General features: G+C 37.9%; 1 protein-coding gene across 1 annotated transcript in view; it reads left to right on the forward strand.

Annotated features, from left to right (window-relative positions):
* tbck (TBC1 domain containing kinase) overlaps positions 1–25,634 on the forward strand; it is a 39,092-nt gene that overhangs the window by 7,834 nt on the left and 5,624 nt on the right. The window contains exons 10-23 of the mRNA XM_043240163.1: positions 87–235; positions 321–459; positions 560–659; positions 1,372–1,421; positions 1,534–1,663; positions 2,048–2,146; positions 2,435–2,497; positions 2,780–2,906; positions 3,648–3,698; positions 3,821–3,904; positions 4,259–4,344; positions 7,947–7,983; positions 8,707–8,868; positions 19,098–19,273. Coding sequence (XP_043096098.1) covers positions 87–235; positions 321–459; positions 560–659; positions 1,372–1,421; positions 1,534–1,663; positions 2,048–2,146; positions 2,435–2,497; positions 2,780–2,906; positions 3,648–3,698; positions 3,821–3,904; positions 4,259–4,344; positions 7,947–7,983; positions 8,707–8,868; positions 19,098–19,273 — 1,453 coding nt within the window. The remainder of the gene's footprint in view (positions 1–86; positions 236–320; positions 460–559; positions 660–1,371; positions 1,422–1,533; positions 1,664–2,047; positions 2,147–2,434; positions 2,498–2,779; positions 2,907–3,647; positions 3,699–3,820; positions 3,905–4,258; positions 4,345–7,946; positions 7,984–8,706; positions 8,869–19,097; positions 19,274–25,634) is intronic.

Genomic DNA, 25,634 nt, shown 5'->3' on the forward strand with positions numbered 1-25,634 from the left:
ATACATAGAGCGTGTGAGCAAATGGAGAGGACGAAACCTATGCTTAATTAATAATGACCGAGTGACAGACTGTACTCGTCTTTCAGACCCACTCCAGCCGAGCTTCTGGGAGACTCTGTGTTCGAGAGCATTTCCAGTCAGTACACATCCTTCCAGAGCCCCGTGCGTCTGTTTGCTGCGTCCCCGCGCTGTGCTCATTTACAGCTTCCCGAGGACATCCGTGAACTCTGTAAAGGTTCGGGCGCCCAGATCTCACGCTGTGGAAAAAGTTTGAATGACTCTAAAAATAGCGTTAATGAGCATGCTGCTGTGTTGTGCAGATGATGGAGAGAACTACCTGGCGGAGAGAGCCATAGATGAGGTGTATCATCTGTGGTGTCTGGCAGGAGGAGACCTGGAGAAAGAGTTGACCAATCAAGAGATCATTCAGTCGAAACCTCCCATCTGCACCCTTCCCAAGTACTCGCATCAACACGCAGAGACAGTTTCAGAAGCAGAATAAATCAGCTGCTTGCATTCGTTTAGCTCATCACCATGCTCAAATGTGTTTGTTCTCCAGGTTCATGTTGGAGGATGGCGAGTCTTTTGGCCAAGGCCGGGACAGAAGTTTTCTGCTCGATGACACGACCGTGACTCTTTCTCTTAATCAGCTGAAAAATGTAAGGGTGTTTGATAGTGTAGGCTGCCAAAGCGAAAATGTAAAAAAAAAAAAAAAAAAATATATATATATATATGGGTCAAAGACGATTGCATTAAAAGAAATGAACAAAAATTGTTATGTTCTTAGACAGCACATTAAATGTAAGTGAATTGTCTGAATAGGTTTTAAATATGTTTTTGGATAATAAAATTTCAAAATGTGGTGTAAAGTGGCATTCAGTATAAATAATAATATTCATTTAAAGCATAGTACATAATGAAATATATAAAAGAATAAGGAAGCGATTAAAATTTTTATGTTTTAAATTAGTAAAAAAATCTTACTGATAATGGGCAAAACCTAGGATAGCGGCAAATTATTATTTTTTTTAATTAATTAATATTTTGAAGTAATTATTTAGTATATAGTATTTATTTTTGGCTCCAAAAAGCTAAAAAAATACAAGAAATTTAAACAGAAAACATTTGACTTTTTTTTTTTTTAGGGAAAAACAAATTTTTAAAGCAATATTACACTTTTTTTAATATTTTAATTTCTATATTTATATAGATATAAACATATTAATATATCATATGTAATGATTAATTACAATATATAAATGTATATTTAAATGTCTGTTTACAAATTCAGTTGAAGTTGAAATCTGGACAATATTTGGCAGTGTTTTTTAACATTTGACATTATAAAATATGGCTAATCTCTCATTCCAGAGGCTGAAGGATGTCGCAGGAGAGACCTATTATCCATTACTAGAAGATGAGTAAGAAATCATCTCTTATTCATTAAGTCTCATTTAGTGTTCAGTATTCTGGTGTGTTTGGCAGGAGTCAGTGTGTGTCTGATGCTATAGAAATGTCCCGTGTGTCCCGCAGGCAATCCAGCCTGCCTCAGTCTAACAGCAGTAATGAACTGTCTGCCACCGTCACACTGCCCCTCATTATCCGGGAGAGAGACACCGAGTACCAGCTCACCCGCATTGTCCTCTTCGACAGACTGCTCAAGGTCCTTCACACACACACATACGCTCGCACTTTCTGAAAATGACCACATAAAAATAGCTGATGAAATCACCTCGTGATGGATGTCCACCCACAGAAAAAATGGCTCATAAAGACTCAAAATTATGTGCTGAGTTTTGCCTGAAAATGCCAAAAAGTTGTTTTTGAGGTTTCGGGTTTGAACTTCTTGACATTTTCAAAAAAGACAAATCATTATTGTTGATTTACCGGTCCGTTTGAAGCACTTTTTCGATCGCGGAGCCCTTGGCGTTGAGCGATAATTCGTAGTATATCGCTTTTAACGGACTTCACCAGCTCATAAAACGAGTTTTAACGAACTGCTATTGCTCTAAATAATTCCATAAATCTGTTTCGCATTAATTTCTAGGCGTACCCCTACAAGAAGAACCAGGTCTGGAAGGAGGCGAGGGTTGATATTCCTCCTCTTCTGAGGGGTCTGGCCTGGGCGGCTTTATTAGGAGTTGAGGTACACACAAACACTGAATATAATACAGCGGGGAATATATTGTAATTGCTCAGCAATAGATGTTTTATGACCTTTTTTATAGGAAACCGTGGGCTGATTTGGCAACTAAAAAGCACGCCTGGCGTTTTCTGGTCATTAATGGACTATTGACGCATGAAGTGTGCAATCAATCAAATTTTGACAAATTCGATGCTCATTTCGCTTCACAGCGATACATTTATTCTGCTTTAATATTAAACATGCCTTTCAGTGCAACCCTCCCGCATTCAAATCAATGTGCGCCCGCAGGGGGACATCCAATCAAAATACGACGGCATCGATAAGGACACGCCCATCCCCACTGACAGACAGGTGAGATCGTTTTCCGTGTGTTTAATAGTCTTCACACTGATTGGGGTTATTGAAAAGCTGAATAATTCATCGGGCCTGTTGAATAATTCACTTTGTTTGTCAAGTGCCTGTCTTCACCTTTAAGCCTTGTTAAGATTTGACTAGCCACCGCTGAATATTTCAAGCGATCCCGGAGCAAACCGCGCCGGCGGAGACACGTCGCCCACCTAGCCGCTCGTAGGAGTTCATTCAAGGCTGCAGATTGTACGCGCATCAGCAACTTCGTTATCGTTTGTCGCGCAGATCGAAGTGGACATCCCTCGCTGTCACCAGTACGACGAGCTGCTGTCGTCTCCTCAGGGTCACGTCAAGTTTCGGCGGGTGCTCAAGGCTTGGGTGGTGTCTCATCCTGATCTGGTGTACTGGCAAGGTGATGGAGGGACGCCTGGGTGGGGTCATACGCGCGGTTCCACTTCCTGCCACTAGGTGGCACCAGAGACTCGCAGGGTTTCTGTTGTACAGCCGCTGTTTGATAAAGATGGCAGATGAAATCTTGCTCGCGTGATTGAAGTTTTGAGAAAGCTGTCAAGAACACACCTGGGTCGGGTTTCATCCCAAAGTATCAAGCAGATCTATTTTTATATAGAAAATTCAACTTCTTGTTAGGAATATCAAGGTGTTTTTTTTATTCGATTATCATTAACAATACACATTTTCCACCAAAATTATAACTGTAATGCCATGCAGTTGTTCTCAGTGGTGATTCATTTAGCCTGATTTATTTTTAAACACAACTCACAGCAGTTCGTACAAGTGAATAAATGAACGCCGCAATAAATAGGTGACTGTAGGGACCGTCATATTTTACAGTTTAAATAACAACCCGTCCTTTGCTTAAAGAAAATTGGGTTTTCAAACTCATTTTCACACCGGAATTACTGTAATTCATTATTTGTTTTAATAACCGTCATTACAGACAATACAATAAATAATATCGAAATAGAATTGAAATCGTTTCTTTCTCTCTTTTTATTTACATCTTTCTTGATGTTATGGAAATCGTGTCACAATAGAAAAATCTGATTTATAAATTTATTGTGAAATTTGACATGGGCTTTCCTTTTGGACAGGTCTCATGTGATTGTGTGTTGATTTGATGTTTTTGCTGTAGGCTTGGATTCGCTTTGCGCACCTTTCCTCTATCTAAATTTCAACAACGAAGGTGAGGTTTCCGGCCAATTTGTTCAGTCTTTATTTATTTCTTTTTTTGCCATTCTTCCTGATATTAGCGCCTCCAGCTGAACTAACTCAGTCTTGTTATTATTTTTTTTTTTTTCGTCTCAGCTCTTGCATATGCATGCATGTCGGCCTTCATACCCAAATATCTGTACAATTTCTTCCTGAAGGACAACTCGCATGTGATACAAGGTAAGGTTACTTTCTGTTCCTCCGCAAAGAATAGAACTACTTTATTATATTGAAAAAAAAAGTAAGCACATTTAATCAATTTACAGCATGCCTGATTTGTGTGGCGGTTTGCGTTGCAGCTGTTTCTTAAAAAAGTGTTACACTGCTGTGATTAAAGCCATAAACAATTACAGGATTTCTGTAGCCATGTTTGTTGTTACGTTTGCTAGCTCAGCTGTCAGCACTTCAGGAGCAGAATTGCTTTGTTTTGCGGCCTGACTGAGCTTTAAGCAAAGTGTTTGTCCCGCCATGGGTAAAACGTGGTTATGGGCGCGAGTATAAACACCTGAATGCTCTTACTCTTCACTTCTCCAGAATACCTGACCGTCTTCTCGCAGATGATCGCGTTCCACGACCCCGAGCTCAGCAACCACCTGAACGAGATTGGGTTCATACCTGATGTAAGTGTAAATATTTCAAAGACGCATGAGATCACATCAACATCAAATCAAAACTGCGAGCATCCAGGCCATTTCTGGTAGCTTTGTTTACTCAGAAGAGTGGCTTTCATTGGCAGAACAAAAAAGTAATTGGAAATATTGGGAAATGTTAACCTTTTGTTGTATTTAAAGCTACTTTTCAGTGTTTTTTTGAAAAGTTTTGGAAAATTATTTTCATGTTCTGGTTTGTATTTTAGTTAAGTAGTCTTTGTGTGTGTGTGTGTGTGTGTGTGTGGGTTGGCAATTGTGGTTTATGAGGACACAAATTTGTTTAATAACATGGGTGAAAATCTAAAAATGCCTGTAGTTTCCTGTAAGGGGTAGGTTTAGGTGTAGGGTTGGTGTAGGGCACATACATTTTGTACAGCATAAAAACCATTACCTCTATAGAGAGTCCTCATAAACCACAAAGGCCAACGTGTGTGTGTGTGTGTGTGAATGAATTAAAAATTAATTGAGATTGTTTGAAACTTTCCAGTTTTCAAACTCTGAACCCTTTACATTTAGAAAACATATTCATGCATTTGTTCCCCGTTAAGTAATGTCTCAAATTATATTTAATTGGTCTTTAAAAGTCCTAAATTTACCTAAAACTTGCAGAAACACAGAATTTAATATAATTAAACATTGTTTGTAATTTGATTATATTTACTTCAGTAATGAGTTACTACGTTTGCTAATTTTATTTGCTTAGGTTATTTTCTGCTTTCGTTTGACTTTTTATTTATTATCTTGTTTTTTTTTAAACATTTAACTTTGATATTCTTGTATCAGACTGATAGGATAGTTAGCACACTCAATTCTGAGCCTGTATTAATATTATCGTCTCGTACTAGGATGTTTAAAAATGAATAAATGTAAAAGGTAACATGCTTTCTATTGCATATATACAGCAAAGTTTTGTTTTTGACAGCAGATGCTCTCTAGAGTGATTAAGCGCATCTATGCATTCAAGTCCTGTCACACGTCAGATCCACTGCGGCTCGTGTCATTGATAGGGGGCTCACACACACACACACACACACACACACACACTGCTGACCCTGAGATTTGATCGCTGGCCAAGTTTTCCTCGAGCACGCACACACACGCCGGAACATTCAGCGATTCACAAACGCTCCCTCTTTATTTTTTTAAAATGCCAAGATGATGTCTCTCTACACTGATGGATAGGTGACCTCCACAGACAAATCCACCCACAGCTCTGCGATTGAGGGTCCAAATAAATGATGAGTTGAGGGAATCAACACGGAATTGGTCTTTGATGCAGGAGGAGAGATCCGGCGTCGAGTTCGGCCTCTGCACAGCTGCTGTTATGGTTTCGACCGCATGAATCAAAAGAAGACTCACGAGAGGATGTAACCGCTGCTGAACTGGAGTCTCTGAGAAGACCATTATATACACTTAACCCTGCCAAGATTCCCAATGCATTCGATCTGGAAGTGTATGCTTTCTTGTCAACGCAATCTCAAAGTCACCTTGCGCTCTTTTTAAGGAGCCGTGGTAGTGGAATAGATTTTTTTTTTCCTTTGAAACAAGGTGGACCTTGTTAACGTGGGCCAGAATACCCTAGCAACCGTCTGGTCACGCCCTAGAAACCACCCAAAACACCCCGTTCACATGAAATCTAGTCCATCACCAGATGCTCTTGCGCTGTTTGCTTGATGGCTGTTTGTTCCCACAGTTGTTGTCATTTTAATTTTCACTCTAGTTGGGATAATATTTGATCTTGACTTGACTTATCTTATTATTATCAAACTGTCTTTAAGGCATGAATACATCTTGGCTGATGTTAGTGGAGGATTTGGCTCGGTTCAGTAAAGTCTGCGTGAGTGCTATTATATTTGGCAGCACAAGGCCTGAAATTCACAGCAAAGTGACCTAGTTTTGTGTCCTGCTTCATGTTGGTATTCTGACAATGTTGGATAGGCCAACTTTTTTTGCCAAAGCTAACCGCTTTTGTTTTGATTTCCTTTCATGTCATTCATTGAATTGCTTGGACAAACGTAATTGTGGATGATGCAATCAAGGGTGACGTTCTGTTTCTTTAGAAGGACATTAAAGTGCAACTATTACAGATAATGAAAGGTTCATATTTTAGTAGTGCCCAACAACAGGTTGACATGCATGCAAGGTCAAAAACCACTTTCATTGTCGTGCATGTTTTTGTATTATTGACTCCTAAACGATTCGCTCAACGATACATTTTTTCAAACCCCGCAAATATGCGGTGATTTGTCGATTGGTCTCATTTTAATTTCATCGTGCCTTTAATAGCTGATAAAGCAGTATTTGTTAGCTTTTGTTTTGAGAGTTTCTTGTGCATTGACGTTAACAGATATTTTACCGTTCGAACAGCGGCACCTAGTGGCAAAAAAAGAATGTGCATTTTCATTGAGAATAGTATAATAGTAGGCAGGTAGTTTTGGCAGTCGTCTCTATTGTGGTTACACGCTCACATGGTGTTACTGTGCCATGTTCTCTCCAAAGCGTTTGTTTGCCTATATTTTTAAGCATTGCTGTTTAAAAACAAGTGATTTTTGGGTAGCTCTTAAAGCGACAGCACTCCTACAGTTTTGAAGAACATGAAAAACATGCTGCAGGAATATGGTCTGTCGTTCATATTAATCAAAAGTGCTGCCACAGTGAAGAATCACGGTTTAATCAATGTATGTAGCATTTCTTGTTTTATTGTATTCCTATGTTTACTTTTCTCCAGTGAGTTTTTCTCTCTTTTTTTTTCTGTGGTATCAAATATATTGATGCCATAAAGCCATTAGGTCACAAAAATAACTATATTGTGATATATATTATTACCGTGAATGTCTACCGTGATAAAAGATATTGGTAATATCACCCAGCCCTGTTTCGAATGAAAACTTTGTAATCATATTTCACAATATCGCATCAATATAAATGCAGCCTTGGTGAGCATAAGAGACTTTCAAAAGCATTGAAAACGAACCCAACGCGAACGTTTTGAACGTCACTGTGTATATTGTTTCTGACACCGTCTGCATCGGGTGCCGGGGTGTCACTGGGCCTCGTCCCATCACGCACGGCTCCTCGTTGCCTCTAATAATTCCGACTCCTGTCATGTTTAGCAGCGGTCAGTCTGTCTCAGTCGGAGATGGAGCTCTTCCCAGCAGGGAGCTGATTTGGCTAGACCGCAGCCTGTCTCGCGCTCGTCCTCTCATTTCTCCCTAAACCCCTCTGAGGCCGAGCCACCAATCAACTGCTGAAATGGATTATACATCCTACCCAACCGCAACCGAGCAGAACCATGGGAAAAGAGTCAGTGTTGGAACAGGTGCTGGAGGGAGACGGCAGGGATGTTGGCTGTTCATTACACTCCCACACACGTCCTCTTGTTTCGCAGAAGGCTGTGAAGCAAAGGCCTGAATTACAAATGCAGGTTTCCTCTGATGAATTTAGCAATCGCTGAGGTGTTTTATTGGGAATCATGAAAGGGCCCGTGCTGTTTATTCATATTAATCACATTGCCGCTCATGTAAAAATGGCTTTTTGCGAGAGTGAATGCTCTTTCTTTCTGTTCTTTTCAGCTGTATGCGATCCCGTGGTTCCTCACGATGTTCACACGTAAGTATCAGCGAGTCATTAGCAAGATCGCTAATTTCATAATTATTTTCCAGACGGATTGCACCTAATGCACTAAAGAATAATAAAAGCAGGACCTTACTATGAAGCATTACCGTCCCTTTTCCTCCTAGAGTTGACTGGTTCCTTTTGTTCAGCTTTGTGGAATAAAACATCTTCAGATTAATGTTCAAAAACTGTATTAAGATGATCCAGTTGGTAAAACTATAGGGATGTACAAGCGGGGCAGTAATTACAGTGATTACAGTGAGCGCTGTAGTAATTTATGGCACTTAGTTTGGCGTGTTGAATTGTTCTGATTACATTTTTGATGATTTGTTCTTTTTGTATTTACAAAACAATAAGTACTGATAGACTAATTGTTCATTGTTTAACCATACATTATGTAATGTGTTGTATGTTATGGTAAAACAATAATAACAATAGCTGTCCTTCGATGGTCATGCAACGACAAAAAAGGTTTTTTTATGAGCACAATTTTCTTTAAACGGACAAAAATGTTTTTTTTTATACTTGAATGAATTACTTATTTATTCTCACTTTTTAAAATAACAACAATATATTTATATGCCGTCAGAAATTTTACAATAAAGCAACAGCCAGGATACAGCAGGCCCGCTGACCATATTAATGCGCAGCTGTTACAGTGCAAAGGCTGCAAAACGCACTCGTAATAAGTCATTTCTTGTCCCATTTCCTCCGCAGATGTGTTCCCCCTGCACAAGATCTTCCACCTGTGGGACACTCTGCTTTTGGGAAACTCCTCTTTCCCCTTCTGCATCGGTGTAGCTATACTACAGCAGCTGAGGGACCGTCTGCTGGCCAACGGCTTCAACGAGTGCATCCTGCTCTTCTCGGACCTGCCTGGTAAGAGGAGCACCACAAGACTTTTTTTCATTTACACATTCTGTCGTGGCGTTGTTTCAGTACTACAGTCCATCTGTATTGGTACTTGTAGCGATTTAGTTTCCCGTGACTGTTTTTGACCCGACAAGCTGTTGTTGCTGCACCTTTAAGACTTTGGTATGTAAATGACACTTTATGTTTAGTTAACCCCTGTGCGCCAGTATAGTTCTGACTATTCAACAGGCCAAGTTGCTGAATAATAAATAGGCATTGATATATCAACGGTGATGGTTGCATGCTGATGATAGGTTCTAAATTACTTGTTTTGCTGTTTGGTTAGCATAAATTTGCATTGTGGATTAATATTTCTGCATAGTACACTGAGCTTTCTTTTTGAAAAGCTTAATTTTTTGGAAAAATCCCATTCGACCTCTTCAACCGAGTAAAGGTCCGGTCACATTTTACATAATTTTGCAGTTTTTTATTTACGAAGCACAGTTCACACAGAAATCATAATTTTTAAACTAAGCAGCGTATTATTAATTCATATTATCAACATGAATGCGAGCAAAATATAAGTGATAAAATATAAATGCATTGTGAAAATGCTGCACAAAGGGTAGTAATATTTTTTTTTTACATTTACAAAAACATATTCATAAAAATTATTTAATATTTTTAGAACATTTAATATTTTTGCTATGTATGTTATGTTGAAATACTAGAATTTCTAAAATTTCAAATAAACATAAGTTAAATAGAAATATAACAGAAAACCCTGATACATAATTTTTTAAAAGGCACGCAACAAAACAGATCATGTGGTTTCCTGATGAAATGGCAAAGATAAATATGACCAGTATATGCTGGAATCATGCAGAGCAGGTGCATTGTTGGTAAATCCCCTGTAGGCTATAAAAACGCCCGTGTTTCCAGACCTGGAAGTGATGCACACTTGTCTGGTTAGACGCACCTCTGTCAAACAATGTGCTTTATTCCCCGTAAGCTTCCTGACGCCGGGGCTCAGTTGGGACTTGTTTGCGATGAGCTCAGGATAAGTTGTGCGGCTTATGCCGTTCTTTCGCTGTGGTATGCTGGGAAAGGCAGCTGGCACCGGCGTGGCCTGACGAGTGGCGTTCTGGTCGGGACAGCTTCGTGTGTTTCCTCTGGCATCTGCTTGCTACTATTCCCCGAGGTTGCTGTCAACACGGAGCTGCGTGGCATGGCTGAAGTGATGGACGATGATTGAGTCTAATGTGAGGGAATTAGCTGGGAGCGTTGAGCGCTGCAGAAGCGCCAGTGGTGTGTACACTCAGCCACAATGCAGGGATTACTTCCCAAAATAATGTGGAAAATATCACGTTACCGTGGCAGTTGAAAGCAGGACAATTTCTGAAAGTTGTCGCCGTGTCTTTAAGGCTAAAACACACTGCCGGAAACAAAGGTTAGGGTTAAAAAAAAAAAAAAACCCACTCTGCCTTTAAAAGCGTATTTGAAAAGAAAGGTTTAAAACCATATTTAAAGGGGTAGGACACAACACAAAAACTAAGTTAAAAATAAAATTACAATACAATACAATACAAAATTATCAATTTAGGAAATAAAAAAAAATTTAAATGGGAAAAAAAAAAAAAAAAAAAAAAAAAAATATATATATATATATATATATATATATATATATATATATATATACACCCATACAAAACACAAAATATAGTTACAGAAATAACTATAAAAAAGATAAAAATGCAACAAAAGCACATAAAACTTAAACTAAAATGAAAATAAAAATAAAAATATGAATAAATACTGTTTTAGCATATAAAACAATAACAGTCATATCAGTGACATACAAATAATTTTTTTCTGAAATACACATTTAAATCTACTAATTCTGGCAAACATGTCGTGATCACATGGCCACCTTATTTTTGCATTCATCCAAGCTAAAGAACTGAAAAACCTCAGGGTCTGATCTCAGGTCAGGATCTGACCATGTTGTTACATTAGTGTTTTAGGGAGATGAATATGAAACATAGACACTACTTATTGCACCTTTTTAAAGCTGTAACGTACAGCAAAAGCGACTTGTAACAGACAGTCCATTCAAATGCTTTTTTTTTTTGGTGTTTCCATAGATTATAACTGTCACAAAGACAAGTATGATTTAGCAGGATGCCTGATTTTGTGGTGTCTGTCAGGTGCCAGGGGATGACGCCCCAAAAATAGCAAAAGAAATGCAGAATTGTAAAGAAATCATCTTTTAACATCATAAAAACCATTCCACCAGCAATCACATAGAAAGCTGTGGCAGGGATGTTCAACAGAAGCCCGTGAGACACGCCATTACTCCGTCCTGTCAGGAGACAAATATCCAGCTGGAAGCAAAGCACAAATCACATTTTGACAAAAAGAGGATCTGACTACAAGTGGCTAATAAGCATCTGTCACTGACAAGTCTGGAAATAGCTTCAGAGGGTTTACATGAGGGTCAGATATCGCTGAAACTTGATGGAAGCAGAGAATGCGAGGGATACGCTATGATCAGTTTCTCAAGCCAGATTAACTAGTAGTGCTGTTTCTGAGTCGTCCAACTGTGTCAAAAGCTGTTTCTCAGTGTTATATCATGTAAATCTACTGGCCTGTAGGAGTAGTCTAACACCCAGCCTGCATGTAGCTGACTGGATTATTAGGAATAAGCTGTCTGGGTATGTTTTTTTTATATAAATAATCCATTATAAATGGACTAAATCAGCTCAGACATCCATCATCCATCGTAAATCTGTGCTGTCGGATATTTTCGACTTTGAAAAAGAGTGCTGTACATACTGTTTGATCTCGCATTTTGTAATATTTGTTTTATTTTTGTTGCAATGACATTTTATTACCTCCTCAGGCTAACGCTGTCTCGCTTATTTATTTATTTGTTTAACATGCAGATGATTTTTGATTCTGCCTGTTCTTTCTGTAGTCAAATAAGGATATACAAAAATATGAGAAGGGGAATTTGTTTGCAAATCTAATTTAAAAACTATTTAAAATGTTTGAGCAGTACTAATGAATATATATATATATATATATATATATATATATATATATATATATATATATATATATATATATATATATATATATATATATATATATATATATATATATATATATATATATATATATATTGCAAGGAGAAAAAGTTGCATTAATTGAACGCAATGAAGTAGGCAACTCAAAAAACTTTATTACCATCCGTAGAGTCTCACACCACCTCGTTAAAAATATCAAAATGAATTTTAAATCAGAATCAGGTGTTTTCCAATAATTGCAGTCTGTATTAATTGCATTTTTAATGTAACATCATAGAAGAAAAGGTTATCATCATTGATCCGTGTGTTATCTTCCCTAGCTGTTAAATACCTTGCTTTTAGCACAACTGTTAAGCATGCTACCACGGAAATAGCAACGGTGTGGGACGTGTCCTGGCATAACCTTTGTTTTTTGGGATTTAACATGCTAGCACCATAGTGTTCTTTGATGTTTTTGGGGGGTATTAATGTCATAGCTATAAAAATCACAAAATAGCGCGGCATGCGCTAATCTACGACGACTGTGTCACGGTACAGCCGCAGAACTTCTGCAAGGCTCAGCTAGTTGTCTAGGTGGGATTTTGAACTTCAGAGGAAGGCTTTGTGAGAATTATTTACAAACACGTCACATTATTTCTCTCGGGGAAGTCTGTAAATGTTGCCTGGGGTTTTTGGGGCATATGCAAAGCGTCTGTATTCACAAAACGGGGGATTCGTTTCAAAGCGAAACTTTTGTCAGCTCACAGTAACATTACGCTGCAAAAACCCACGAACACACGAGCTCTCCGAGAATTAAACGGCTTTGAAAGTTTCGCTTTTGAAGCCGAGGAGGGGGCTTACTTTTTTTTTTTTTTTTTGTAGGTTGAACGGAGGTCTCGAGGGATTGTCGTCTGTTCTCTTTTCTGTCTGTAATTGTGACAGCGGTGTAATTAGCACCGCGTGGGGCGGTGTTTCCCGGCGAACGCGGATGAACATGCACGCACTTCTGTTTGAGAAGGTCACGCTTGTCGTTTCTTCCACCACATGCTGTCGGGTTCTCTAATGCATGCCTCGAATGCCTCGTTTTACCCCGCGTGCAACTGGATCTCGCTGGCGGGCGTCCACGATGTGGGCCGTTATCTCGCATCTTGAGATTGTTTCACTTCGTTTGTCTCCAAATCGCTCGTTTTAAATGGCCATTTCCTCGTCGCAGAGGAGCGAGTGGCATTAAACATTTAAAAGCCATTGGAAGGAGACTGGCGTTTCCAAATGGGGTGCAGGTCGATGCTGCTGAGATTTAGGGATTTCATTTTTCTGTTTTGTTTTTTTTTTTGAAGCTAGAGTTGAGGAGAGAACTCCTTTTATAGGTAAAATATGTATCCTCGCTGCTTACCGGCTTCTTCTTGGTTTGCTGCAGCCTTTCAGACTCGTGCATTTCACGTGTTATAGAGGAGCTTTTGGTAACACTTTAGAGCAGGTAACACTTCACTATTAACTATGACTTTTCCCTCAATAAATTCTTAATTTGCTGCTTATTAATAGTCGGTAAGGTAGTTGTTAAGTTTAGGTATTGGGTAAGATTAGGGATGTAGAATAAGTTTATGTAGAATAGGGTATTAATATGTGCTTAATTAGTACTAATAAATGCCTGATATTCTAGTAATATGCATGCTAATGAGAGTTTTTATGCAAAATGATTAAACTCTAAATCTACTGTATTAACAGGCTTCAAGTTAACAGTTAAAGCAAAACATTACTTTATTAATAAAATGTGGTCTTTCTAAGTTAAACCACAAAACCTGCTCACAAATAGTAATCAGCAGCACTTGTTCATCCATTGAGATGTTACATTTTTCCAGACATCCAGCCAACATTTAACAAATATGTCATTGCAAAGAATGATTTGTTCATAAGTCATAAATTTGGGGGTAGGAGGAAAAAAAATATATATATATATAAATAAATAATATATATATATATATATATATATATATATATATATATATATATATATATATATATATATATATATATAATTTTAATTTTTTTTACATTTGCGTTCTCTCGCAAAGTTATTTGCATTCCATTGCAAATTTTTTGCATTCTCTATAATAACCAGTTGAGCTCAGATAAACACTCCTTGTTTACTTCCAGTGGTTCAGACAGCTCTGTACATTCATAATGGAGTGGTTTATAGAGTTTTATTTTGAACTTGGACTGCAGTATAAAGAAATAAGGTCAGTACTTAGATCAAGGCACGGATTTGACATCAGTCAAAGACACCCGAAAAGGATATTAGGCGAAAAAAAAGATTGTCTGTATGGATGCCAACAAAAGCGCGAAGACTCACGCAGACGCCTCTCACAAGAACGCGTGTCCAGAGAGAGCACAACAGGTTTTTGCGAGAGAACGCAAATATCTATGCTAGAGAAGGCAAAGTTTCTCTGGGAATCGCTAAAGTTTTTTGCGAGAGTTTTCAAAAACGTTTTTTTCCTGCGCCATGTCCCTCAAGGGGCTCCCTATGATCCCAAGTGTAAGCAACACTGTTGTAATAAAGGTACTTGCCATGTAGAAGCAGCTTAGTTGTAGCTATATTGCTTCCCAGAATCTCATTTTACATCGTACTCTTTAAAGTGCATTATTTATTTATGCCCACAGCATTCAATAAGGCATTTTTCTATTGAGATGTTTAAGCGCCGTCATCACATTCCTCTGTCCTAACGTGTTTGTTTGACCCACTTGTTGCTACATGAATGTGTTTACTTTACACACTGTTAGCACTAAATATAGAGTCGGTGAATCAGTTCCTTGCAATCCCTGCCTCCTGTACACAAACGTCTCAACTTGTTAATGACATGTTACCATTTTTTGTATTTTTATGCTGTCTCTCAGGTTACTAATTAAACCATAGGGTTTGTGTATCTCTCAGCTTTTTGTTTTGGCCGCAAATGCAGACATCCTTTCCGTTCGCGCAAAAGTTATATTTTATTAGAGAAAAGTCGTGGAGGTGAATTTTCCTCCGCTGTCTTTTTTTTATTCCCTCATAAAGAGGTATTAGCTAACTATCACCTCTATCAAGGGCATTTTTTTCTTCCCTTCTCATGTCTTTAGGAAACTGTGGGCTGTAAAACGGTGGCAGTGATGAAATGTATTCATGAGCCGATAGGTGTTAAATGGCCCAGGTTCACTCTCTTTGCGCTTTGTCATTATTTTGTAGATCCTGAATAGACATGCTAACATTAATCCGTTCTGTCAAGAGAAGCGATGAAGCTCTGGGTGACGTTCGGTGTAGGCCGCTCGGCTGATTTTTAAAGGTCCTTACTGGTGTTGTTATCTATAAAGGAGTGTGGCTGTTATAATGATGACAGGAAAAATAATGTATGTTTGTAATCAAACGTTTCAGCAACAAGCTTTCGTCAGTGAATCATACAATAACAGGAAATTGAGGAAAGTGATCATGAAAATGGATATCTAGGAGTATCAAAAAATGTGAATCTCTAGGATAAGCAGTTAATTTGAAGGTGAAATTAGAGTCCATCTGTTCTTTCATTCAGTGGAATGACTATCAGGTGTTATCCTGTTTTAAAGAACTGGGATCTATCCAAGTATGATCATGTGTGCGGAAGTGAATCATGGCACGAACAAAAGGCGCTCTTCTCGACATTGCTCATCAGGTTACAAAGCCAACACTAAAGAGTTTAGACTCCACGAACCCGCAGTCAAACCGACTGTGTACAAATGGAAGAAGTCCAAGATCACTGTTAACTTCCCCAGTAGTGGACCACCAACTAAGATAACTCCAAAAGCCAGGCCTGTGATGGTCTTCAAGGTTGTGAAAGCAACTAGAAGCCTTTCTCGCGTTGGCTGATGTTAATGTTCGTGAGTTTATTATCGGGAGCACACTGAACAACCATGGCGTGCGTGGCAGATGTGGACAAGACAGAGGGCTGTTGGCGAAATGTTAAATGGACGGATGAGACCAAAATAGAAAGAAACGTGTCCCATCTGTGAAACGTGGTGGTGGTGGTAATACGATAGTTTGGGCCTGCATCTGGGCCAGGACGGCTCGCTGTTATTGATGGAACAATGAATTTTGAGCTATACCAGCAAATTCCGAAAGAAAATGTCAGGACATCTGTCCCAGAACTAAGTCTCAAGAGAAAGTGGGCCATGCAGCAAGACAAGGACCCCGGGCAAACAAGTTGTTTCAGAACGGCCAAGGAGAGCTTAATCCATTTGAAATGTTGTGGAAGGAGCTGAAGCAAGCGGTTCATAAGAGGAAACTCCTGCTAACATCAGAGCTGAAGTGGTTCTGTGCTGAGAAATGGGCTTAAATACCTACTGAATGTTGTCCAGGACTGATCAGTCACGAGGAATGTATAGATGCAGTTGTTCCTACAAAAAGGGGTCATACAAGATACTGAAAGCGAAGATTCACATGCTTTTGCAACACACAGATATGAAGCGCTGCCTTATTTGTTTGATCGAGTTTGCCTGCTTTCAATACAAATGTGAAAATCTGATGACGTTTTGGGTCATGTTTATACAGGAAAAATCTAAAGGGTTCACAGAATTTCGAGCAGTGCATTCTTTTATCAATGAAATATCATATTCGGAATATATATTTTATTATACATTGTAGTTTTCTCTCTCTTTGCCATTTATATTGTTTTGTAAGGATGCATTAAGTTGATCAAAAGTGACTGTTTAGATAATCTATTTAAAAAATAATTTTCCACAAAAATATTAAGCAGCACAACGGTTTTCAGCATTGATAATAACAATAAATTGAGCTTGAAGTGTCATAGGGTAGCGATGCTGAAAATTCAGTTTTTGCTTACAAGAATAGATTACATTTTAAAATATATTTAAATAGAAAATGGTCTCCTTAAATTTTAATAATAAATATCATAGTTGCTACAATTATTATGATTACAAGCATAATAATAACGTATATTTCATACCCATATAGGGCTGATTTCACTCCTCCAACCGTATCAGATGACTTTAGTAGTGTGTCATTTAGTTCACTAAATCTAGAAGAATCCTTCATGCATGTATTTTTCATGCCATCTGAAAGTCTGAATACCGTCTGCAGCTAATACTGTGATGAAAGCTGTGTGTACAAAGACGGGATGTGGAATGCATAGCCAAATCTGTCTTTCGATTACATGATATTTGTCTTGGCTACACTGGGAATTCTGTGCCGGAAGGTGCTGGGGTTTCGTGCAACATCCATGCAATGTGACTGAATGTCTTTACTCATTCCCCCCCCGTGCCACTGCGTGGGGCTGGGACTCGAGAGCGGTGTGGATTGAATGTGGGACACACATGTGGGATGTCAAGGACCCCCGGTGCCTGCCCTGTTCGGTTCGATTAGGAGGATGTTATATTAGAGTTATGGCAGAGGTGACGAGGCTCTGTAATTATGATGTGTGCGTGTCTCGAACCTTCGGATCCCTCTGTCGTTCTTCATCTCTGCCTGTAGATTTGGGTCAGTGGAAGGCGGGACGGGGAGGTGATGGTTGGAGGAGAGGTGGATCGTCTGTCACAGTCTCTAATGCACTGACTGATTGGTGCCTCATCTCTCATGCTGTTTGCATTCATTCTCCTCCTCCTCTCTCTGTTCTAAAGCCTCGCTTGCCATCTTAACTGGAAAAGAGGCTCATAGGCGGTGGATTTTAAACACATCACAGACACAATATCTGAGTGCCACACGAATAGCAATTCTGAAACAAAGCACACTCAAACAAAGCATTTCTAGTTGTAACAATCACATCATGTTTTTGCATTGAGTTTTTTTTATTTGTATGCAAATTTTAAGTCAGACTGAACATGAACACTGATATTCAACAGTAATGATAAATAAAGGGCAGTTTTTTATATTATTTTAAACTTCATCTTCATCCAAAAAATATGTATCATGGCTTCCACAAACCATGTTTTCAACTTTGATTATAATATTATTCCTGATTTGTTTTTGTGTGTGTGTGTGTGTGTGTGTGTGCTCTTTATATGTACACACACACACACACAATAAATATATAGAGCACACACACACATATATATATATAAATTTATGTAAACAAAATCAAAAGCTTTCACATTTGCTATAATGCCGTTAAATGCTTTCTAAGTAGCACACTTGTTTTTTGTTTTTTTTAACAGAGCTTCTCTTTCTCTGTATTGCCTTTATTACTTCAGAGGACAGTAATCACAGCCTCTCTGAAAGTCCAGTGTTTATAATCCAGTATTCAGATCATATCCTCTTAAATAAAATGAAACTGTCACACTCGGCTTGATTTAAATAGTAGGCCAAGCATGCTAAAGCACTTCATTAGGGAGACTCTTTTTTTCACTAACAGGATAGAAAGTGAGTGAGATAGCGAGGAAAGGATTCCTGATTTGTTTATATCCATGTGAATCCCTGTTACTTTAATCTCCGGTTTAAGGCTCATGGCTCAAGAGAACTGGCTTTTCATTTGAAGGAAGCTGCTGAATCTCCTCTTCTTCTCTTCATCTGTGGCTGGGAGAGCGAGAATGAAGTGTCGGTGTCTTCACCGAGTTTGTTTGTGACTGAATGATGCATTGGCAGGGAGTCAGAGACTTTGGATCGGCTGGAGGGCAACTCTCTGGAGAGGCTTTCCAAGGTCATCCAAGGTTAATTAGACAGAAGACTGTGATTCTCTTGCGGCTTTGCCAAATGAGCATAAAGTAGCTGTTCTTAGCTCTCTTAAGATATTAACATTTTTCCGTAACTGCAAGTACTAGATTCAATAGCTTAAGACTTGCTTGTCATAATGAAATAACTGTCACCGTCTTAAAGCACAATTTATGCTTAGTTTCATTACAGATGCATTTAGTTTCAAGCAGCGCAATTTTTTTACATTGATAATAGTTAATGTTTCTTAAGTGTCAAATCAGCATATTAGAAAGATTTCTTAGGGATCGTGTGACACTGAAGACTGTTGTAATGGAAAATTCAACATTGCATTGCAGGAATAAATTACATTTTAAAACGTATTAAAGGAGGAAACGGTTATTTTAAATTGTATTAAATGTATTTTAATCAAATAAAAGCATAAGAGACTTCTTTCAAATGCATTTTTTTAATTTAACCAACCAACCCCAAACGTGTGACTGGTGGTTTGTGTAGTAACGTTTCTCTCTTCTCTGTTTTGCTTTCAGAGATCGACATTGAGCGCTGTGTCCGGGAATCCATCAACCTCTTCTGCTGGACTCCTAAAAGTGCCACTTATCGTCAGCATGCCCAGCCAAACAAACCTGCCAGTGACAGCAACAGCTTCGGGAAAACGCCTTCCTATTACACTTCAGAATATCAAGACCTAACCAAAACGGACCTGGTAAGTGTCCCGAATTGACCTTCATAAGCAGAGGTGCTCGTAACCTTCATCTCAGGAAGAAGGCTGGCTTATAGCATTGGGATACGCTTCGGAAAATTATTTAACGTGACTGAAGCTTGTAGCTGAGAAGGACCAACAAATAACTTCCTCGTAAGAGTTAAGGAGAAAGCTTCTTCTCTCTCATATTACTGTCTGGAGAGTAGTTGCTATCGAAGATGTAAAGGTAAAAACCCTAAACAACAGCGTGACCTTTATTACAGTAATCGCCTTGGACATCTTGCTGAGTTCCTTTTGCCCTTTTGGACTTTTAAAGATTGCAGCTGCGAGAGCTGATGTCAGAGAGTATGAAGGATGGAGCCAATTACCCACTGCTAATCAAATGATCCATGAAGGTTCGCGGTCAAAAGAGTGGTGAATTTAGCCACTGATGATTTCAGCTGCCTAATGTTCATTTCCTAATGAGACGATTTAGCTCGCTGCTAGTAAACAACACTCCAGAGCGAGGGGAAACTGGAAGACCTTAAATAATCAAAAATGAGAGGTTTTATTTCCAATAGGTCTAAATAACATGAAACTATGGGATATATTGCAAAATAGTGCAATTTTCTCAATTTTTATTGTTGTCTTTTATTGATATCTGGGAAAAACTGACCTACATTGCAGTTCACCCAGTAATGAAAATTCAGTTATTATTTTCTCATCTCCCACTGGCGTTACAAACCTGTGCAATTACATTTTTATATAAAACACAAAAGAAGATATTTTTAAAAATATGTCCATACATTGGAAGTGTTCTGCTGATAATCTCTATGATGAGTAAATGAGTACAGACTGGGTAGACTGTGTACAGACTAGAATAGGTCATAGAAAGGAATGAATGCATCCTTCAGGTGTTGAATAAGACGAAAATTTGAAGGTCATAGTTCAGATTTCAGCTCAGTTTCTTTATCGTTTCCAACATTTTAATGCAGGAATATCAGCTGCATTTGCTCTGGCTGTCTGCAGTTTCTTTCTGCTGAAAACTCGCATGTAGGCTACAGGCATCAGTTGACCTCAATTGGCTCGAATGCCGCCATTAATTTGTCAAAGTATGTCATAATGCATGTGAGAGTTCAGCCTTTACCCATAAATATTCCATCCTCTGCTCTCACCCAACCTTTCCGGTGACCTAACCTTCTGATTGTGCTCGTTATTCTTCCTGTCATGTTATGAAAATCTCCTGGATGACATATACTAAAGACCAAAGGTAATGCGAAGACTTTTCATATTCTTATCATAAGCTACTTTTAAACACATATGGCTACTATGTAAGCACTATCATTGAAAAATATCTCTCTCTATAATGTGTGTGTGTGTGTGTGTGTGTGTGTATATATATATATATATGTATATATATATATATATATATATATATATATATATATATATATATATATATATATATATATATATATATATATATATATATATGTATGTTCAATTTATTAAGAATATTTAATATTAATTATTATTAACCTTAATTTAATAATATTTTTAGTAATATGTAGTTAAAAATTTTAATGCAGTTAATATAATTTCAATTATTATTTTTGTACTTTGTTTCACGTTTTGCCTATTTCATACATAATGGAGAAATATTAATAGTAAAGATTAAGCACTGGGCCTTCACATACTTAACATTTAATTGGTGCTTCTGCACAACCAGGATAATAATGAGCAGTTGATAATAATCAGATTGCCAACACTTAATAACCATAATAATCCAGCCAGATAATTAAAACGCTTACTTCAGAAGCATTGCTATATTAACTTATTTATTTATTTTACAGGATGACTTGTAATCATTAAATAACTGATATTAACACTTCTGAAGAACAGTGTGCGTCTTTATTTAGAAAATGCATTTCGTAGCACTGTTATGTATCATGAGGATGTGAGATGTATTTCAAGCCACACACTGAGAGCATCTATCTAACCTTTTACCTTCTTTGCGTTTGGCTCTCAGTTTGAGATTCATCAGTGATGGGCCCAAGGCAGTGCAGAGCTTCACAAACACTCATCTGTTGACCTAATCTCTTTCTATTCTCTGACTGAACACAGCGTGATCTCTGGAAATGCACTGCTTCAGCGATATCTAGCCGCATCCGTATCTGTGAAAGGCTGAGAAACGCTCGTGGTTTCGCATGCCCACGCACTCACATAAACATTTACATTTAATCATCCTGCCGAATGCATTTTTGCATAAGCAATTAACCACAAAGTGTAGAGGGTACACAACTGGGTAGAAAGGGTCTCAAGTGCGCTGTATCTTAAAGGCATAGATAACCCAAATAAAAATGAGCTGGAAATGTAGTCATCGACAGCCAATCTTAAGTTATAGATGAGTTCGTTTCTTCATCAGAACAAGATTTGGAAGGATCCTCTGCTGTGAATGGGTGCCGTCAGATTGAGAGTCCAAACAGCTAATAAAAACATCACAGTAGTAATCCACACCTTTAGAGTCAATCTGTTAACATCTTGTGAAGCAAAAAGCTGCATGTTTATAAAAAATAAGTCCATCATCAACTTTAAAATATAAGTCCTCTGTATTGCTTTCTCATCTAAATCAGGAGATTTTAGGGAAATTTTCTTTTTTGAGATATTTTAATGGTCATGACAGATTATTATTATTGTTTTTAGTATTCACATCACTTTGCACCTCAGATCCAAGACGAGCTGTTTTTGAAGCTTGATTAGATAAGTGTTTGGTTTATAATAAGGAGGGCGTTTTAAGCTATGAAAACCGCACAAAGACCACTTATATGCTAAAAGATCAAGACGAATCTGATTTCTTTTCCCTTTTAAGATTTGCAAAATTTTACACAGCAGCTTAGAAACTAGGATGTCTGTCCAGAATCTCTTAGTATTGTCCTAGCTATGCATTTAAAACAAGCGACTAAATAGTCTTTAGTACGTAGTTTTAAACCCTTTCTTTTGTGTCATATAAGACCGTTTGAGTCCTTATTTCTTTTCCATTCGTTGTACTATTTATTCATCCTTTGTCATGCATTTTTCTCTGTGCAGAATGGCTTGTTTTTTTGTCTAGCTGTGCTCCGGGAGGTAAATGGTGCGGTTAGGCCTGCTGTTGATTGTCATCTCCTGGTCATTAGAGCATGATGTGTCTGCTGAACAAGCTTTCTGCTCTCTCTCTTTTTGTCGGCCATCTGACAGGCGCCGTCACTAAAGCCTGACTCCAACAAGTCGGAACTTGCAGCCAAACCTTCTGTCATCAGCCGTGCGTGCTGCGCGCGTGTGTGTGTGTGTGTGATAGAGATGATGATACCAGTGCCTTGAGCTGCTTCAGAGAAACATCATGTGTACATGGCTGAATGCGTTTTTGAGGAACGCTAAGTAGTTGTAGATGGTCGCGCTCTGAAATTACTGTCATGATGAACGGTAATAACCACAACGTGCCTTTTTATTGCGACTGCAATAAAGTATAATCAAACGGTCATACCTGATAGGGATGCGTAACACACTGAAATGCGTTATGTAAAATAGCGACAGATTTCTGTGATTGAATTCACGTTTCCCATTCGGTGCGAGATGAAAATTTCAATTTAGTAATATAAATTGGCTTAGCCATTCTCTGCACTTGTCTTAACGTTTCATTTAAACATAAATGTCTGTAATTTGCAAAATTGGAATCTATTATCTGAACTGGACTGATATGTTGATGTAAAGCTAGAGAAATGATCATTTCTGCTGTGCATTTCAACCGCCGTTAATAGGTTTGAAATTGCGTTCTCATTCGTCAGTTGTGCTATCATAACGGGTCTGTGCAATTTAGAAGTACTGAGATTGTAAGTATTTTTTATTTTTACAGAGGCTCGGAAAGGCTGCATTTATTTGAGCAAATATACAGTAACAAAAGTAACACTGCAATAATGAATTGCATCCAAAACAGAAGCTGGGTAACACTTAATTTTAAGGTGTCCATAATACAGAGTAAATATCTAGTAAGTACTTAGTAGTAGCCGTTGTAACTAAGTATGTTACCGAGTATGTTACACAGCTACTTATATAACCAAAATATTGTCTTGTATGTGTTGCAGACTTTATTCAATGTAATTCAATTACACAGACAAAAGCTACTTAAAGTGTATCAAGTTTGTACTTAAGTGTACTTTATGTGTATCTATACTGTACACCTTATCCAGTTGCACCTTAGTTCGATTTAACTTATTAGTACACAGCTTAAATACAGGTAATACCTTTCTAATTACATTAAAATGACAGAATATTACACAGGGATGAGCTATTTAAAGTAAAGTGTATCAAGACTGTATTTAAGTAACATTTACGTAATTGCAAACTGTAATTACAGGCTGTTCCGTAACGTAGTTACACAATAATATACATGAGTTATAAGTTGGCATTTGTATCGTGAGGCGTTATTTCGAACAAATCTTTAATTTTTTTAAAACATATTACTGGCCCCAGGCTTTTTAACAATAGTGTGTTTGCATATTATCAGCTACTCTTGATAACTGTTGCACCAAATATTTAATGTTATTATTTAAGATCCATATAGATTTACAAAGGATCCCTGATGCCGTTTGAGCTCTCCTCCTTTCTGAGGTCAAGTTCTTCCACTCTTTCAGACTGTTCTAGCAATTGTTGATTAAAGTCTCTGTCGTTAAACACACAGTAATGTCAGTCCATTTTCTGGAGAATCCACCTCCATTAGTTGGGCTTTACTAGATGCTTTTAAAGGCTATTTATGGCCCGTTAAGTGAATAAGCTAGTTTACTCAATAACTCAATAACAAGGTTCTCAATAACACGCCACTCTAACACAAAGAGCCGAAGAACTGTGGGTAATCCTCTTAAAAACATTCCTTTTGGGCTGTGTACATGGCCTATGTGTCAGCCGGTTAATGATCGATGTTTGGAACGACAAAGTGCAAATGACTTCTCTGGGAACTGAGGTCATTGTCACAACCAAAAACCTTGAAGCGAGTGGACTTGTGCTTTAGTCTCAAATAGTATTGTAGTGGACCCTTTTCAATTAGTTTTGCTGTTCATTTTTGTTGTGTGTATTGGTATATCGGTTACATGACATGTGGCATTAATGCTGTCCATTAATTTCTGGTTGTTTCATGTCATGGTGTTTCGTGTGTTGGATAGGAGCCTGACAACTGTAATGAAGTATATAATCTTCCAGCTCTGTAGAAATTACAAAAAAAAAAAAAAAAACAGCGACAGAAAAAAAAAATTGCAACAAACCACCAAAACTCCCACTGTGTTGTTATTGATATTAGATGTTTATTCTACAGAAAAAATGCATTTTAATAAAAACAAATAATTCTGGACGTTTGTTTGTGAGGAAAGAACATTATCATCTCCGTGTTGTTTGTTTTTTATTTACTAGTTTTATGGCACAATTTTTTGTGAAACTGGTTTGGAATATTTTTAATGAAGAGAGATTATATGTATTCAAATATATTTGAATTTAATAAAAAATGTTTTTATATTCTAATAGGTAGAAAAAACAATACACTGCTCGTCACTTATATTTCTATATACATTTAAATACAAAATAATAAATGTTTTAAATACAAAATATTTATTTATTAAACTTAACTTAATTTTATCCATTTACTGTACATGGAAATATACGGCTGCTTTTATCTTTTAGGAAGGATAGGATTATCATTATAATATATTCATATTTGTGGGTACTGAACATTTTGAAAATACTCTACGCACATTGTTAGGCGTGATCTAATAATATCGACCCAAATATAATGGCAGTGTATCTGGGCAACGTAATTATTTCGCATGCAACGAAATTCATGGTTTTCTTTTTTTAGTGATATATTCCAGCTTTGAGGTGGCATGTGACGCTAGGCTCTGATTGGTCAGGAGAAGTGAAGTAAGCGCACCAGTCTGTCTCAGTCTTAGATCTATATTATTATTCCGGTTCCAGACTTTCCAGACTCTCTGATGTGCAGCAGCCTAAACGTATCACCTGTTCCAGCGCAGCCAGATGTTGGATGGTTAAATGCCTCTCACGCACCACAGGGCATCGTCAGACGACTGAATTTATGCCAGATCTCCATCTTTCATCAATTTTGATAGAAGACAGCATATATCTTTTGACAGCTCCTGTCATGTAGATGTTAAGCCTTTCAAACAAAAGCTTGTTTTCAGATTTGCACTGGTAATCCTTTTCAGACCGTAAATACCCACTGGAATGTTTGCATGGATTTGGTTATTTCTCCATTTTTAAAGCCAGCTCCTTTAAGCTTTGAGACGAGACATTTACCGCTTCGAACCGATCAGACCAGCTCAGTGGCTTTCGAATCTCTTGCCGTTCT

This window comes from Puntigrus tetrazona, chromosome 1 (genome assembly GCF_018831695.1).
Source record: "Puntigrus tetrazona isolate hp1 chromosome 1, ASM1883169v1, whole genome shotgun sequence".
Classification (NCBI taxonomy): Eukaryota; Metazoa; Chordata; class Actinopteri; order Cypriniformes; family Cyprinidae; genus Puntigrus; species Puntigrus tetrazona.